Below are 19,889 nucleotides of genomic sequence, written 5' to 3'. Positions count from 1 at the left end.
ATGTTTAAAGTGAATAAAAGTCTTAAATATTCATTATTAGTTGCAATAAATTTAATTTTCTTTTTCTTGTAATGCATTCAGATAGGCAGTGCTGCTTGTTAAACAACATAATACTATAAAAATATAAATATTTGTAAAGTTGCAGTACCTGTTGTCCAAGCATCAGACTTTGGCAACCAAATATTATTGATTTCAAACCAGATGCACATACTTTATTTACAGTTGTGCATGGAGTTGATTGTGGGAGACCTATAGAAATATGAGACTTTAATAATTAAATCTTATATTTAGGGCAATCACAAAGTAATTATTATATCATTTTGACAAGAAATAAAAGCAAACTTTCAACTTCATGATTAAATTATTATTTCAAACAGTCTGCAATAAATAAATCAATAAAAAAGAATAAAAATTTCTCATATGACAAATTAGAAATTCATATTCAAAGAAATCAATGCAAAAAACACAACCCAAGACTTTTTGTTTGTATCCTCTTTCCTCATTTGATACACCAGTATAACAGCAAATGAGCCAATTTATCAATAAAAGAGGATTTTTTTAAAAATATCATTTCCTTATTATTATGGAATAGAAAAAGAAGTGTGAAGTGTTATGTAAATATTGAATAGCTTTTTTATTTTTATCAATGCATTTTCCCTATAGATTATACTAAAATTTAAGAATTCAAGGACATTTCCCTAGATTGATCAGATTAATTGAATTTCATCTACAGATATTTAAAGTCAAGAACAAGAATATGTAAAGTTTATCCAAGGAAAATAAAACAGACATCAGTTAATTAAGATAATACACCCTGATGAACAACTTTCAATAATGGACAAATTACAAGAACAATGATCACTTTATTATTTTAATCCTTTTTTTAAAAGGGGTCAATCATTAATGGACAGATATTATTTAATCAAAAATGCACTTCTCTTTGCTTTTTCTCAGAGGCTCTTTGAATCATTTTGAACAGAAACCTAATAATTAAACATGTGAAAGTCATAGTTTTAACACAGAAAAAATAAATGTGGTTATAAGGAATACAAATTTAACATAAAATCATTAAAAATATAATTTAAAAAGATTATTTTAAAAAATAAAATAAGAAAAGATATTTTTCCTGGCATTTCTGATCTCTTCAATGAATCAAAGGAGGATCTCCTGTTCCCAGTGATTATTTATATAGCTGAATTAAAATGAATATTGAAAATCAGGCAGTTTACAGGCATCTTATTTTTATTTATTAAGAGTAAAAAACTGCAGCTACTAAAAACTTCCAAATTTCGTCATTAAATACTTACAAAATTTATTCTTTACTGAGTGTTCTTTTAAAACGGAATAGAAATGAATATCTATTGCTTCCATTTCCATATTATTAAGTACTGATTCTATATATATCAAGAAAATTGAAGAAAAAAAAATCTCCAAATGATATAAAAATAGTAAATTATGAAGAAATTTAGTTTTATACACAATTGTCTCAGTATATTTTTGATATACCATCTCTATTTTGGAAGTGTGTAAAAAATGGAATAATAATTTCAAATTTTAGAATGGGGAAAAATTAGAATGAAAAATTACCTGCACCAAGGCATGCTTGTTTTGCAGGAGCTTGCCCTACACCTGCTTGAAGAACACATCCCATGATAACTTCTTGCACTGCATCTTTTTCAATACCTTAAATTTTAATTAAAAAAAATATATGGCAGAGAAATTATGCGCTATGTAGCTCTATTAATAAAATTATACAGAAAAAATTAAATGAAACTAACAAATATTTAACATTAATATTGGATGTCCATAACAATAAGAAAAACTAAGACAGCTTTGCAATATTTTATGCATATACATTGAATGTAAGGTAAGGTAAATAAATAAAATATATATGACTCTTTAATGGCTTTAATTTAAAATAAACTAAGAAAATTTATTCAGACTTCTCTCTCTAACACCACTTTAATACATCATGCATTTTACATAAAATATCAACCTCCTTTGAATCAGAATGTGTAATAATGTCTTTACCGATTCTTTTTTAAAAGTAATTTTAGCTAAATAAAAAAATTCCTAATTTGGTTTCAAAATAATTAAGATTTGTTAGTGAAAATTAAAATAAAAGACGCAGTTGTTCACAAATTTTTCTGAATTTTTAAGTTTAGCTTACATTTTCAAATTAATTGCAAAAATTATTTGTTAATAAGTAATCTTCTTCTTCACTTGCAAATGAAAATTATTTATTTGCCTTTTTTATTTTATCACTTCTGTCACAGTGAAAAAGTTTTAGAATATCTGATATATAAGTAAGCTTAGCTATTCTTTCAGACGCAGAACATCATTTTATCACTGTAAATCCATTTGAAAGAGCCCAAAAATTTTTCACATGCAACAAATATAACAGGTGGACTTAAATTGCGCAATTACTTCAATTATAATACTAGTACTGCACAAACTCCTTAACCATAATTTAATAATCTCTAATCTATTTCATGGTACTTTTTCTTTTTTGTAACCCATACTTTTCACTGTAATGAGCCTTCAGTTGAATAATGCCTAACTTTATTTGCAGCCCAAGTTTATAAATGAAAGTCAAATCACCAAGAAAATTAAACAGTTTCAAATCACATTCACTTTCCATCACTAGATTTAGAATCTTCGCTACAAAAAGAATTAAAATACAAATTTTTTAAAGACCCCCCCCCCTTCTTTTTGTAAACGAGAAATTGGAGATTATTCTGAGACAATATTCTCAAACTTTTTAAATTGCTTATTACCCAAATGAAGTTTTAGATCGTTTGAACTAACATGAAGGATTAATTTCATAAATGGTTTCCAATGCAAACCATTTCTTCGACATAATTTAAACAAGGTTAAAAATCATTATTCCATTGTAAATGCTATTGTTCCAAACAAAGAAAAATAAATTATCTTCTCATCCCATTTAAGTTTTCAAATGTTTCATTTGATTAATGACAGCATTTAAAAAAAAATTTGGCTGAAATTTTTATTAAAAAATATCAAACTATGTATAATATATATTGATATAAATGTTATATATTTCAGTTTAAGAAAAAAAAAAATGATCACTCATTTATCCTTCACAAATATATTTTTTTCATTCATTTATTTTGCAGAATTCAAGTTTTTGAGCATTTACTTAGAACTCAGATCAATAACCCACCAAAATATTTTCTCACTCAATAGTTATTTATCCACTCCAAATCACTCTATACTATCAGGTTCTTGGATATGAAATTAAATAACAAATGTTAGAAACAAATTTATTCAAAATAATTTGAAGAGACAACAAATGCACATAGCATGCATTATTTGCTTTAGTAAAAAATAAAGATTAAGGTCCATTAACATAATAATCCACCATAAAAAGTACATTTATCTCAATAAAATTATGTTTTAGTTAATAATGTAGCACCATATGTTTATGGGAAAATATTTAATTGATACATTGCTAGTAAATAAATATATTAAAAGAATTTTATGAAAATACTAGAAACTATTATATTAGTAAAGTTAACTATGTAGTTAGTAAAGTTAATTTTAACTATGTAAATATTATCATATTATATAATTAAATTTCCCATAATTTCAAAAGCAGCCACATGCATACTAATAGTTCTATAGCAGTGAAATGTGTGATTTCTAACTAACTTTGTAGAAATGAGCTAGTATACTTGATGCACTTTTTTTTTTTTTTAAATATATATCTTGGAATACTTTTAGCAAATGCTATGCTAGCAGAAAAGTGAAATTCACGCTAACATTTATGATAGCAAAAAAAAAAAAAAAAAAAGTAGTTTCGAGTGAATGAGAAAAATATTTATATCTAGTACATTAAAAAATGCAACTGTAGGTTATGAAAAATTAAAGAAGAAAGAAACAAAAGAGAACCAGTGCCAAGAAAATTTTATAAATTTAAATGTAACAGCATGCATTAAAAAAGTAAAGAAAGAAAAAGAAGCAAGACATTTACATTTCCTATGGAAGATAAATTTTATTTTTGCAACCTGCTCTTTCAATAGCTCCTTGAATTGCTGTACTGCCCAGCTGTGAAGCAGTAACTGAAGATAAAGCTCCCTGAAATGATCCTATAGGTGTTCTAGCCGTAGAAAGTATAACAACCTCCTGAAAATTGCATATCAATAGTATTACATTAGTAAAAACATATTCAATTATTAAGTTTGCAAAAATAACAATAAATTCAAATCTCAAACCAGGAATACCTATTTTAACTATGCCATATGCTAATAGTTAACTTATTAAGGTAATAATTATCTAAAACTTATTCAAATTTATGCAGCAATCTCTCAGTAATGTGGTAAGTATCAGACCAAAGGATTGGCAATAGTAAATCCTATGTTTATTGCACAAAATATTATGAAAAATATGAGGATATCGAAAACTAAATTATATGTAATATATATTACAAAACTCAAACAAAAGCTTACTAACATAGCATAAACAAAAGTTTAAAAAATATACTGCACTAAGGTAACTGACATCAATATTCTTTATTGGTTTAAGTAAATCAATAACATGCCAGATCATTAAACAATTACTCTAAGCCCATGTAACAAGATCAAACATTAATAGTTATCAGGAAGTTTGCAAGGTGGGCAATTATATATCAGAGTATTATACAATCTCAGTGGTAGAAAAATTGAGATAGAATAGTAACACATCTAATTCAAGGTTAAAAAACAAATATAAGAAGTATATTATACAATTAAAAATAATTTGTTAAATATATTTTATAAGTACAATTTGGTTTCGTGAACCCTACTGATATTCTACAAAATTTCAAGTTAAATTAAAAATACTTCCTTACTGCTGCTCAGAATTGCTTGAAAAATCATCTCTCAAGCATGACTAAATAACATATAAATAAGGAAAACAGCATTGTTAAATTGGAAATCCAAGCAGCTCATTCCTGAAGAATAAGAAAATCAACATTCTTCCTTTCTACCTTTACTTGCTTAAACATTTTCTTCAGATTTTTATTTTTAGCAAATTTACTTCACTTCCTGCTTACCTACCTGGCTAGTATAACGTTTGAACAAATCTGAGTTAACATGAAAAATTAAAATGTTTTTCTTTCTTTTATTATAAATGATTTCATGATATTATCTTCAATATTGTATAATCTAGAAGTTCCCAAAGTATACACCGCAGTGTCTATGAGTGCCTTGACTCTCTTAAGCATTGTAAGATATTATATAAGCTATACTCCAAGAATTTTGGTACTTCTCATTTGTATAAAGTTTGGATTGATGATATTTGCAATCATAAAACCAAAGAATAAAGCAAAAATGAATGAGATGAAATGAAGATAGCTGTGATCACTTTAATTCCCAAAGTTGAGAAAAGTTGGAAATTAATGGGACTAGTCATCCTGATGAGTATTATATAAATTACAGTCAATAAATTTTTAAGTGAAATAATATAATTTTTATCAAATCTTTCAAAAAATTATAGAGTATTAAAAAAAATATTTGTAATTGGCTAGCACCAAATTCAGAGAATTAGGGAATTATTGATAGATTATTAATATGTATTTAAATCACATTGTATTAATTCAGAAAACAGCAGATTAAAAAGATATAAAAATCTGCTTATTTGATAGTGTTTTTGCAGCAATGTTTGCTTTTGAGTTAAACTTTCATTGAATAATGAAAGGGCAACTCAAAACTCAGATATAAAAAATAGAGTTCTATTTCTGGAATGATATACTTTCTATGAGAATGTTTTTTAAATGTATATTTTTATTTTACTTTTCAGAAGTTCTGTATAGATTACATAGTTGTTAAACACTTGTCAAAAGGCCACTTAAAAAAGAACTAATTATACTAATATTAACAAGTAAATTATGTAATATTTTAAAACTAATATATGGTATAAATATAAATTTCTATCATACATAATGAAAAACAAACATTAAGAGAACACTTTTCTACTTACATTGAAAGCCATTTCATACAAATTTATTCACCAACTATAAGAAAATACATAACAAATAAAGCATGTTTCTTTAAAATATATATATATAAATAAAATTTAAACAACATAAAAAGTTTTTTAAAAATCATTTTGATATAGAACAAACATAAGATTTTGCATAATATTTCTTCAATTTTACTTCATATTCTAAATGCTATATAATACTGTGAACATCTAATAAATCATTTAGTTTTAATAGAGGAGGCAGGAATTAATTTTTTAATTCATTTATTTATATCTTTATAGAAGTTAAATTAATTTCATTATTTTTTTTTAAATATTCAACAACTTATTTAAAAATGGGAAAAATGCTTGCCTTATTTATCCAAATGTTTGAAAGATAAAAAGATTAATTTTCACCAATTATAATATAGCAAATCATTTTCATCAATTTAATATATACTTTTTAAACTGCTTTTTTTTGTTTGTTTCTCAATTATGAAAGCTAAGAGAGAATCTGCATTTCCTTTTGAATGAAAATAAAGATACTCAAATAAACATGTATTACCACATATTATTTTTTGACAGATAATTAAAAACTGATGCAAGAATATTTATAATAATTTATGGGTAATGTTAAATGATTTGTGAAACATATAGAAATTTCAAATATAAATTCGATCGTTCCATATACAGTAAGAATGTAGAAGCAGTTTAGTAAGCATATAACTATATATAGCTCATCAAGGTCATGTAAAATATGTTGAACCCATAAAGGTTCCTGATTCTATATATCTTTAGTTTTATTCCCCCTAAAATTCATAAGGCCCTTTAAATTATCAAGGACATCTGCAAATTTTTAATTTAGCTTATAAGATGTTCTGATCATTCAATAAAAGGAAGCAGCATTATTACTAATTATATTTAAAAATTGATCGCCTAAAGAAATTAAAAATATACCAAAACATAAACATACAAAAATTAAAGTATAATCTTACATAAAGTAAGGGAAAATTTTGTAACCCATGAAGTAAACAAATGAGATTTAACAAGAAAAAAACTTTTTACAGCGAAACAGAAAAAATACCTACTAATTCCAACTTCACAGCGGCCGGCCAATTCCTAAATTCCTGCAGGGCATGCGTGTTGTCATTCGGAAAAGAAAACTAGTTTTCTATGATTACGGTTAGAGTTCAAATAACGAATTTCTGCATTTTTAAAAAAATTTTTTTTTTTATTTTACAGAATTAAATATCTCTCAACAATACTATCTCAAAGTGCAGTGGAATTTTGAAAATTTTCTTTACATAATTTCGAAATTTTGTTGAAAATATATTTCATCCATATTTGTTTTAAAATATTGTACTTTTATTCGAGCAGTTTTAGCTTAAGCAGTTATCAGCTGAGCCGGTTTAAACTGTTCAGAGGTTCTTAGCTCTTTTCTTTTGCCAATTTCCAAAAGTAGATATTATCATTTTTTAAAAATATAATATAAGCAATTTTTGCACTACAATTGTACAATTTAGACCTAATATTCATCTATACCGATTTTCTGTACTTAGATTTTATTTTTATAATCGAATATGAATTATCATTAATATCAATTTAATAAAATATTATTTTCGCAACGCAAATAAATAAAAACTGGGTTTGCTTCACTTTGAAGTTTTTATTATCGCAACAGTATCTATATGACCCATTTTTTAATATTATTTAGCGAGCAGGCGTTCTTCATTCCATTTTGTTAATTTGGCACTAAAAATTCCATATATGCATTGTCTACAATTATTGTTTACATTAATTTATATTATTAAATGAAGAATTAAATATCTTGTCATTCGTTCTCTTCCTAGAATTCAAAAAGAAATCGCTAGTAAGAAAGATTCATCTTTTATTTTTACTAAGCAGTCAAACTGTCATGTGCTGCCATCTATACAATTAGTGAAAAATTTCAAAATTATAAGCAGACAGCAAGTATATAAGAAAATCGGAACTTAAAAGAGAGATGACTGTGTTTATTTCGCTGTGATTTGTATACATATATAGAGGCTAAAACAATTGGAAGTACACCTTATTTTTACTTGATAACTCCAACTTTCAATAAAAATAACATATTACCGAGAAGTGCAACATGTTTTTATTTTTAAGCATAACAAATGGTTTAATTTAAAGTAAAAATAAAGAAAAATTTACAAAAAACCTCTAAACTGAAAAATTTCAGAAGTATTTTAAATAAACATACGCAAATTTTTGCTTCAAAAAATTGAGAATATATCAATGAAATTTTTGTAATATCTCGTAAAGAAAGTAAGCGTCAATATTTAATTGCATGTCTTTTGGCTTTTATAATAGCTTTTAAACGTTCTGGTACCGATTCGACCCATTTTTGGTGGTATCTGAAGATATTTCACCCCATTCTTCTTGCAACACTTGTTTTAAATGGGTTTTGTTTCTAATTTTGGATTTTTGAACCCCTATTTCAAGTGGGGCCCACAGATATTCAATGGTATTGATATCGGGGTACTGTGGTGGTGTGTGTGACTGCTGTTTACAATGAAAAAGACACCACATTTTGATGTTACGTGCATTCTATTTGGGGTCGTTGTACTGCTGGAAAATGAAATTTCCATCTAAACCAAAATTTTTTAACATTTTCCTTTAGATTGCTTTGACCATATGGTACATCGAACTTGATACATGAATTTCTCAAATCATAGGCAGAAGTGTAAGCGCTGAAACTGTGCGAAATGTAATTAGACAAGCTGAATATAAAAGTCGAATTGTTAGAGAGAAACCGTTCATCATCTATGCAAATTCAGAAAAATAGTTTGAAGTTTGCAAAAGCTCACGACCACTCTTCTCCGCAACCACTCTTCTCTGTCGCTTCCGACTACTCAATTCACCACTCGACTCCCCACTCAATTCGCCGTCAGCTGCAGTTCCTTTTATAGGTCTCAGGGGGCGGGGCTAGAAGCCTCTCAACCAATCAGGAACGTTCGAGGCGTATCTCCGTTCCTACTGAACGGATCGGGAAAATTCTCGATGTTTCGGGTATAATCTATTTTGGCACCAAAATAGCCAAATTCGTCGCCAAGTCGCCAAATGGTCGCCAAGTTTGTCGCCAAGCTCTGGGACCTCCTATGGAACCAGCTATGCTGGGAAGCCGCATCACAGATTCGTAACAATATTTTGACGTTACATGCATTCTGTTTCGGGTCATTGTCCTGCTGGAAAATGGAATTTTCATCTAAGCCCAAATTTTTAACATTTTCCTTTAGATTGCTGCGACTATATGGTTCATCCAATTTGTTGCAGAAACTTTTCAAATCATAGGCAAAAGTTAAGTGCTGAAACAATGCGAAATGCCATTAGACAAGCTGGATATAAAAGTAGCATTGTTAGAGAGAAACTGTTCATCATCTTTCAAATTCAGAAAAAGCATTTGAAGTTTGCAAAAACTCATCAATTGAAGACCAATAACCTTTGGAAGAAAGTTATATTTAGTGATGAAAGAAAGCTCAATATTTTTGGCAGTGATAGCCATCGCACCGTATGGAGATAGCCTAATACTGCTTTGGATCCAAAAAATGTACTTGCTACAGTTAAACATGGTGATGACTCCGTTATGATTTGGGGTTGTATGGCTTCATCCGGGGTAGGAAATTTAGTTCTTATAGATGACATTGTAAACCATATGGTTTATTCGGATATACTTCGCAGCAATCTAAAGGAAAGTGCTAAAATTTGAGCCACTCTCTCTATATATATTTATGTATAACAATCAGGTGTAATTTTAGAAAGTAACTTATAAATCATAAGACAATAAAGAATAATATGCTTTATTGCGTATCAAAACAACTGGATGAATTCACGATAATTTACTGTTAGAAACTTTAATAATATATGTTAGCTTCTTTCGCTAGCAACTGGTTCACTGGGAATATTGGTTATGTCTAATTTCAATAAATCTCTTATACGTAACTTTGATGTTCGCGAGTCCTTGAAAAATGTGTTTTTAAGCATGGATTATGTCAACAGCACCCATTCTTAGTGGTTATATCGCCCTTAAATTTATACTTTTTAAAAATATATTTTATATTTATTTTAAATGAAACTCATTCGTTTTAAATTATATGTAACACATACATTTAGAGAGAAATAGCTAACATAGCATAAAGTATATAAACAAGTATTGCGTAAATAGAAAACAACAAACTCTTAACTAAAGTATTTTTTACTTTTTTAATTCCATAAAAATATTTAGTGTTCTATAAAATGAAAGCAACATCAACTATGCTAAAATCACAAGAAATTTTGCTCTCTCTTTTATGGGTGCAAATGCTTTTATTATTATTATTATTGTTGTTGTTTATTTCATCAGCGATTTCATGTTTAATCGTCAAAGACAGAACTCAGCAGGAAGAGAGAATTTACAAATCTATTCGCTAAGATCTCTCCAAGCGCCGGCTATCCACCCCCTGTGATCTATTCTCTACTCATGTAAAGTCTCGATCCAATAACAGGTAGCGTTATGATCAAATTCTTTATTTACAGCTTTATTACATAAAAACAACTCTTTCTAATCTAGGTTAAATGAATGATGCTATTTACAACACGAAAATTAAACAAGAATAATTCCTCGAACAATTTTGAAGGAAACAACTTTACAAGAACAGCTAACAGGCTGTTGGCGTCTTAGGCTACTCCAGGGGTAGCTCTCGGAATCCACCGAATTTGTTTCGGGTGGAATTTTACTCAGAAGTCCGATTCACACGAAGCTTCTCTCTCTTCTTCTTCCGAAAAATCTCACTTTTTATTTTCCTCTCAGACTCCCTGTTACCCAATCACCGTTCAGAACAACCTGAATTGTCTCTGGTCGCCCGTGGGAAATGTCCATTGATGATCCACCCTCCACAATGGGAAAAATGAAGGACATCTGGACATCTGGAGTGTTTGACACTCTCGCCTTTTGAAGACACGATTTATTTCCCTGGGAAACGCACGTGTGGTTCCTTATCTGGATTAGCACTAATTGGCCAGATGACCGTACTTAAAAGGAGGGTCTTCCATTTGGCAATCTGGAGGCACTTAACACTGTGCGAGTTTCGTTGATGAAGAATGGCCCGGAATGTAAATTATCGAGTGTGGGAAAAAGGAATGTCACAGTGGTCACCCAGGAAGAAGCTGAATCATTACACTCATTACTAGAGGATTGACTACTTAGCATACGGCTTCAAAATTTGACTTCAAGATTCAGCGCACGACTCAGTTCCCTAATCTCTTGAGTTCCACTCAACGTTTGTGCTTCGCTAGCTTAATTCAACTGATTCGTCACTTGTTATACATACGACTCAACGCACACTTTAGCTCTGTCCGTCGGCCTATTATGGCTTCCGGAGCAGGGCACAAAGGGCTCTGGAAGAATCAACATAATTCGCCTCCTATTGGTCCTACCATCAAACTTCCTGAAGAGTCTAGTATTTTTTCGCCAAAGCCGGGGGGGGGGGAATTGTGATCCTATATCCATTCTGCATCCAATAGAGCTCTAGAGCACAGTTAGTCCTATGATGGAACTAATTGTGCTAATAACATTACAGATTCGTCACAATATGAAATTGAGTCAGCTGTCACCACCGACCTATTAACAAGAAAAATGTTACTGAGTAAAGAAACTGCACTTTTATAATTAGAGATAATAAACAAGTTACCTGTCTATGATGTTTTTACTCATTCATATTCAATTAAAGCAAGTACAAGCAGCGACCTGCTTGCGTTCTATTTTATGTAATGCGCGCATTATATATTCTGCTTTAATTTATTAGTAAAATAAATTATTAGTTTATATGACATTTTTTTTGAAATAGGGAAATTTATTATATTTATGTAAATTTATACTGTTTAATGTATTTACATTTAAATAAATAAAATAAAATGTTGAAATTTTGTTTGTAAAATAATCGCCTAAAATAATAATAAAAAAAATTCTTAACTTTCTTTGAAAAACACATATTTATTTACTGCAGTTCCTGTACGCATGCGACTCTAGTAAAAATAGGTTACACATAAGCCTTGACAGTATATTAGAATGCAATAAAAAATGTTTTAAAAAAGCATGATCTTCCGATCCTCTAAGTCGCTGAAATCTTTAAATATTACGATATCATAGTTTCACAAAAAAGGATGCTGAGATTTTCTTTCTGATTCCTTTTCTCTGATGAAAAAAGTGTAATACATTCATTCTTGGATTCGAAAACCATCTGAGCATGCTTAAGGAGACATTTATTTGATCAAAAAATGGCTGAAGAGAAAGATGAAAGGAGATGTTAAATGTAGCAATAGGGTGAATTCAGATTATTCGCTGAATTAGGAGGGGTAATAACTATTCATCTTTCTGCGTATCACCCTTTAGCGAAGTTTAATTATCAAAAAGTGATAGTATCGGAATCTTGAAGCGAAAAGGGCAGAATTGTTGTTTATTTAATTAAATATGCTACTTCTTCATGATTGTTTTATTTTTGGCTTTTGTATTGTAAATATTTTTGGCTTTTTGACAAAAACAGTATAAATACGAACTACAAATTTTTAGTGAAAGAAAAAGAAGCTAGATGTATACAATTCGATTAATTGGGTATTTAGCGAATCAAAATTTTTCTCACACTCACAGCAAAAATACCGCCCTGAATTCCGGCGCCCCGGACAAACATCCAGGTTGTCCGCCCCTAGCCTGAGTCTTGGTGTCAAACAATACAGCCATGATATTTAAATAGATTTACATCTGTTCTGTTTATTGCGTACATAAATTTCTAGAATGGTTAAGATGTTTGATAATGAGAAAAATAGATACGAGTTATTTTAATGCTTTGAAATAGAATGCGATACAATTCCATTTAAAAGACAAATTTAGCAATAAACAACTGAAATTGTAATTCCAAAGTGAATAGTTTCCGATTGTATGGCATTTTCGCATCAGTCATAATTCTTTCAATTAATCGGTTTTTGATGATAACACCCCATTCTTTAAGAGATTACAACATTTTAAATGTTATCTATAATCAAGAGAAATGGCCAATCTGACATGCCTTTTCAATAAGATTTGAATCGATTCAGATAATGTCTACATCTTGTTTTAATAGAAACTAGAAGCTTCTGGTAGAAGTAGGTGGTTCGTTAGGGATATTGATTATATTTAATTTTCGTTAAATCGTTTAGATATATCTTTATATCCATGTTTCAAATCAAATGATCAGTTATTCAAGATGTATTAATTATCTTATATATGCTCTATATATTTGGTACATGAATCTTTTTAACAGAGACCAGTCCCATGACGTCATAGCACTATAAAAACACAAATTTTCGGTTCACGTTTTTTATTCATTTTGCAAACTACTAAGATATTAAATAATATCCTTCTTTAATAGTTTTCAACAGTGGGAGAAAATCAAGCGATCAACTATTTGATGAAGCAGTGAAAACGACTTGAATTTCAGGGCAAAAATGAAATGTAGGATTGAAAAATTATGAAAAAAATATTTTCAAAAATTGTCGAAATTCAAGAAAATTTGCAGTACTTTTAAATTTCTATAATTAAAAATACATTTTTTTAAAATTTTGAAACGATGTAAAATTTATTTTTGTGCAATAGCATTTCCGGAAATTATCGCAGAAAAACGTCAAAATTCAGCTTAATTCATAATTAATTAAAATTCTAATTAAAAATTTAAAAAATCGCTCCGATGTGCGTATTCTGACCCTTCAAGGTATATATGTATCAAATTTGGCGGCTATAGGACAAAAAGTTTGGCCTCTAAAACTTCAATAAACACTCACAAATTCATCTTTATATATATAGAAGAGATAAATTGTTTTTAATGAATTGAAATAAATACGTAGAAACAGAATCGCGGATAAATTATATATTTTGTTGGTATAAATAATATACCTATATTAAAAAAAAATATATATATTTTAGATAGCTAGTTAATCGTTTAAAAAATATGGTATTTTTATTATTTTCTAAGAATAGAAATATTTTGGCTGTTTAATTCTGTTATTAGTTCAAATATCATTAATTTAGCTGAAATACGCAGTTAAATGATGCAATATTCTGTGAATCAGAATCATCTATGACAGTATTAGTAAAGTTCACATACATTTTTAGCCAAGAATTTCATCATTCTCGATTTATTTTTACAGTTTATTGATGTTGAAATTTTTCTTCATATTTTTTCTTATAAGAAAATGACGATATTCAAAGTTTTTAGAATTTTATTTGACGTACAGGTATTTTGAAGGAAGTGTAAAAGAATTTACAGCAACCACTTTTTTTCATATTTGTTTTAAAATCAATAGAATTTCCATTCATTGAATGTTCTTTTAAAGTTTATTATATGAGAAACTTTCTGTGCATTTACTTCATGTTCAAGCTCAAAGATTTATTTCAAATACCAATAATTTTCTTTTGGTATTGTTCGCCAAATATTCTTGAAAACAATTATAACATTTAGCCAATAATCATTCCTTAATCCCTCTTGTTGATGAGCTAGAGATGAATTATTGAACGTTAATGATCTGTATGCAGATGCCTTGTAAGCAAGAATCCGTATGCCGTAATTTTCAACTGAAAAAGAAAAGCTTTTGTACAGATAAAAATAATAAAGAACCACTAAGAGTGGTTTCTTCTAAACATTCCGGCATACTTTCTATTAAAATTAAATTTGTTTTTCAGATGCACTTTTCCCCACGGTTCGAAATCAGAATTTGATTCAGAATGACAATTTCAATAAAAAAAAATCCCATCCCAAATTTGATATATTTAAGTGGCTGCGTGTTTGAGGCAACGATCTTGCATGCTTCGGAAAGTTTAACTCTCTCTTTATATAGGGTGTTCATTAATTATTGTCGGGGTTTCCGTACCTCATAACTTTCGAATAAAAAATATTACGCAAAAACCGATTACGTATTCGTAAATTACAACTCAAAGAATTTTATTAATGATATTAAAAAGATTAATGAATTTGCACATGGCTGTCCTACGTGGCTCGTAACACATCGAAACGAAATTCGATTTCCCTCCAAGTGTTCTCCAGCATTTGTGAAGTAACATTTTGGATCACAGTAACAATTCTGCGCTACAGTTCATCAAGGGAGGGCACAGGGGTCTTTTACACAATGTTCTTGACAAACCCCCATAGAAAGAAGTCCAGCGGTGTTATATCTAGTGATCTCGGAGGCCCTGGGATTGGTCCACCTCTTCGCATTGTTGCCACGTAAAATTCTTTGAGTTGTAATTTACGAATACATAATCGCCTTCAGCTGAATGCCTACAAAGTGCAAATTGTGCAAGCTTTACACTTTAATATCATTAATAAAATTCTTTGAGTTGTAATTTACGAATACGTAATCGATTTTTGTGTAATATTTTTTATTCGAAAGTTATGAGGTACGAAAACCCCGACAATAATTAATGAACACCCTGTATTTGGCACATGTCTACAATATAGATGTTAAATCTGTGTACCGAATTGTATTTATCTAGTTCTCTTTGTTTTGTATTTATCGTGTTAATTTACATTCAGAGAGCTGAAGAGACAGATTTCCTTCGAATAGATTTTGATGAAAATTTGATGGAAATCAGCAAAGTTGGTGTAAAGATCATATATTAACTTTCATCTGTCTAGCTCAAAGCCTTTTTGAGTTATCTTTGTCACAGACAGACAGAAGGGCGGACAAATATTTTCCAGAAATGCGCTTCTGGAACTCATGAGGGTCTATAACGTGGAGATTCATTAAAATTTCGAATTCGAATTTTTTGACAATTACAATACTTTCTCTATATTTCGCAAAGAAGAAAGTAAAAAAAAGAAAAAAGATTTAAATAGCAGATTCAACGAAAAAAATGTACAGAATAGAAACCTTTGAGGAAATTCTGAGGTCGAAGAATTTGTCAAAAAGGAAACTCCTTCAGTTAATGATGCATATTGGTAACAATGAAGGAAGATTATTTAATTCATATTAAATGGCAACTTTTTCTTTTTTATGGAAATTGCATTCAAAATGATACGGCTATAATTCTTTGGAAATAAATTTTAAGATTTTTATAAATTTTGCTTTTTAAGTAATAATTCCTTAATAAATACATAAAAGCTTGTTTTGAAAAACAACAACAAAGTGATTCATTCCAAGAACATTTTTTTGTGTCAATCCTTTTTATCATATGATATGGACTATCGTCAACAGATTTTTTTTTAAATCTAAAGTATATAAAAAGGAGGTTACCTGCATTTGTTATTTAACTATCCGCTTTCATAGAGCATCTACACCCCTTTCATATAAATAGCATTAAAATTATTTATTTATTAATTTAATTTAAAATTATAAAAAAAGTCATATTATATGAAAATTGCTTTTCATGCGTCGACCTTTGTACACGAACATGCACACGTTCGATTTTATTATCACAACCAATTAGAAGCAGTTTTATCTCAAGTGGTTTTAGAAGAGCAATTTTTTTTTAAAGTCAAGACTCACTGGTAATTTTTAAAAGGATAAAACTAGGTACTAAGAACCTTAATATTTCAGAATGAATTTGAGTTGCTTCGAAGGCATTAGTAAAGACAAAGTAATATCAGGCCAATTGTAAACAGATCAGTAAATAAACTTATTGTTTCGAAACCAAGAAACACCAGCTGAAGTAGCCTTACTCAAACACTTTCTAGCACACTCTCTAATAAACCTGTCATGCCAGAGAACGCCTTGTATGGCACTGACATGCAATAGTTACGGAATATTAACCTTTGGCGTGAATATAGCATTTTTACTGAATCTATCATGTCATCCTTGGCGAGTTTTTTTTGGCAATTAATCCCGGGTATATGCATTAATAGCATTCAAACATCGTATTTGTGTTTTAAATGCATTTTTTCCAACCAACAGAAACAAAAATTTAACATAGAACTGCACATATAGTCTTAAAATCCTATAATAAAAAAGATCTTATACCATATTTGATTATTTTAGTCATTGCGGTTTTTTAAGTCATCTTGTTTATATGCTTCTGAAAGCACAGATCGACAGACGATCAAACCCTTGTTGAATTTCGCTAAAAATGCTCTAGATGTCTACACTGAAAATTTAGTTTAGTTTAGTTATATTAACGCCCCGTTATAAAGCAACACTAGTGCTATTATGGGACGTACCTAGTAATTTTGAACCGCGGTGAGATGACGAGGACGACACCTGAGCTGACACCTCCCTCTCCACACCACACCAGCGGGAGGACGTTTAGCACAACGGATTTAGCGTGCAACATACCCCCTTACACGACGGTCCTTCGGTGGAATCGGGTCTCGAACCTGAAACCCTACAGCTCACAGGCCGAGACCTTACCACCAGGCCACCGCGGCCTGTCTACATTGTAGATGTTAAATCTGTGTACTGAATTTTATCTATGCAGCTCTTCATTTTCCATTTATCGTGTTGTCTTATATTTGAACAGCTGGACAGACAGACTTTTTTTAACGGATTTTGCCCAACATTTGCTAGAAATCTAAAAATTTGGTATTAAGGTATGGTCGTATACCAAATTTCATAGTTCTATCTCAAAGCGTTTTTGAATTAGTTTTCTCCCAAACAGACAGGCATTTCCCAAAAATGTCTTCTTCGAACTCAGGGAGATCGTGGAGATTCGTATAAATCTCGAGTTCGAATTTACTTTATTTTCTCTATACTATGTAGACGAGAAAGTGGAAAACGAAACAAATTTAATTATTGAAGCCAAAACAAAAATGCATTATATTAATACAAAGAATAAAATTTTTCCTTAAAAAATGGGAAATCCTTTCAAATAATATAAATAACATCCATAACAATTTTCTGGTCAGTGATGGTATTTGCCATCATGCATCAATTTGCTTTCCTGTTTTCAATTTGGGCTAGAGACGATTTGATTGCCCCTAGATGGCAGTGTGATCAAGATACAGATGGATGATGAATGAATTCCTCATTATTTATTTCAGAATCCAGTCATTGAATAATTCAGATTTGAATGGTTAATGAATTGGTTAACTGGAATAAATGAATAATTTTAATCATGATATATTTCTTAATTGTTCTTTTTTTGAATCATTAATTTTTGACTCATTTCTTCTGATAATTAAGATGAATGCGCGTATGTGATTCCGCTCTACAGGCGAAACCGTCTGAGTTGTAATTACCAACTTTGGTATATATATATGACAAAAAGAATTAAATTAATTTTAATATAATCTTAATGAAATGTAATTTATTTTTTTATATAATTTTAATATTTAAAAAAGTATTCTTTATGATACTAATTTAATAGTTATGCAAATTTTTCCAGAATTTGGCATTTTTTAATAATATTTCTTTTGTTTAGTTTCTAACAACAGATTACATTGTTGCTCTGAAATTCAAGTCCTATTCATTAATTCATCAAGGTCATCCATCCATTTGACAGAACCATGGTCATAAAATCATCTAAAGGGTGGATTTAACTGAAATTATATACGCGAATATCTCCGGTGAACCTGTTGGTAGCCAATGGTGACTAGTAAATAGTCATTTGAGAAAATAAGTTTTTATAGTTTGATTTATAAAAATGATTGAAAGCGGGATCAAATTCAACATTAACAGAAAAAAAAAAAAAACCTACAAAGAAAATAAATAAATTTTTGATGTGGGGCTGAAGTTAAACTAAAATGATTAAAAAAAAAAAAAAAAAAAGTAATACAAATAAATATCAATAATTATTTTTATTTTTATTTATCAATATACAGTTCATATTAAAAATAAGATTTTGAAAAGTTAGTTTCAAAAAATTTTTCTTTCAAAATTTTTACTATGCATAAAATATCGTCCTGATATGAGTAATATATAAGACTAATTCTGTAGGAGGAAAAGCAGTAAAAGTAATTAAAAATATATTAATTATGCTTCTTTCTCTCTTTATGATTGTCTGAAAATTCTTTGATAATCAATTATTTTATTGTGTCTGACTTTCTTTCTTATTTTTCCATTAGGAAAGATCTGCTGAATTTGGAAAGCCGCCTACATTAAATCGATATCTTAAAATTAATTTTAATAAATATCTCACCATAAATCTGGCAACTGTTATTATAGCGATTTAAATGTGGTTTATGGAATCATTTTTATTTTCTAGTATACGAAATATAGAGAAAATACTGTAATCCTAAAAAATTCGAACTCAAGATTTTGACGAATTCAGACGATAAACGCAGTTTTGGAATTATGTCTGTCTGTTAACACGATGGCCTGAAGGTGCTTTGAGCTAGACCACTGAAATTTGGTATACAGATTTACAATCAAATCAGTAGATTATTATTATTATTATTATTTTCAAATTTTGAATGAAACCCATTCATAACAAGTATGTCTCTCTGGCTTTTCAAGTACAAATGCGCTCGATAATTGCAAAACGCAAAGAGCAAGGTTCATAAAATTTAGTACAGAGGTTTAACATCTATAACATAGGTATTTATCTTTGAACCAAATCCGCCAAACGATTGACTGTTTGTCGGTCTGTGCTGTTGTATGCATGCGAATATAATAATTCATATACGCAGTGACTTAATAAAATATGGTATGTGATCATTTGACTCCAGTTGTATTTTCGTGTCAAATTTTGGTGTCAATCGACCGAAAAAAAAAAGCCGTCCAAAATGCATATTCTTGTGATAGATTTAGTAAAAATGATTCACGTCAAAAGTTCATATTTCATAACTATCATTCACCAATACCACACGAGGAACACGCGGTCTTACCCATGGTCCACAATTTTATGAGGTGAATGGGGTATGAGACGTTTATTAAAGAATAAAGTTTCGGAGAGATCTTTCCGGTTGATTTTAGAGAAAGTGCCACGTCGTTGCAGGAATAGAACAAGTGTTAAC

The 19,889-nt window shown here is 29.4% G+C and overlaps 1 protein-coding gene across 4 annotated transcripts in view; it reads right to left on the bottom strand.

Annotated features, from left to right (window-relative positions):
• The window catches only part of LOC129981052 (acetyl-CoA acetyltransferase B, mitochondrial-like), a 64,555-nt gene that overhangs the window by 14,527 nt on the left and 30,139 nt on the right, over positions 1 to 19,889 (bottom strand). The window contains exons 1-5 of one of the 4 annotated variants that reach the window (XM_056091668.1): positions 7,050 to 7,143; positions 5,980 to 6,013; positions 4,029 to 4,146; positions 1,588 to 1,683; positions 149 to 249 (exon numbers count right to left, since the gene is read on the bottom strand). In XM_056091668.1, coding sequence (XP_055947643.1) covers positions 149 to 249; positions 1,588 to 1,683; positions 4,029 to 4,146; positions 5,980 to 5,991 — 327 coding nt within the window. In that variant the 5' untranslated portion in view covers positions 5,992 to 6,013; positions 7,050 to 7,143. Of the gene's footprint in view, positions 1 to 148; positions 250 to 1,587; positions 1,684 to 4,028; positions 4,147 to 5,979; positions 6,014 to 6,956; positions 7,144 to 19,889 lie in introns of those variants that run through there. The other 3 variants (XM_056091671.1, XM_056091670.1, XM_056091669.1) reach the window with 3 other exon arrangements.

This window comes from Argiope bruennichi, chromosome 8 (assembly GCF_947563725.1).
Source record: "Argiope bruennichi chromosome 8, qqArgBrue1.1, whole genome shotgun sequence".
In the NCBI taxonomy this organism is placed as follows: Eukaryota; Metazoa; Arthropoda; class Arachnida; order Araneae; family Araneidae; genus Argiope; species Argiope bruennichi.
This window is presented reverse-complemented; position numbering and strand designations above follow the sequence as displayed.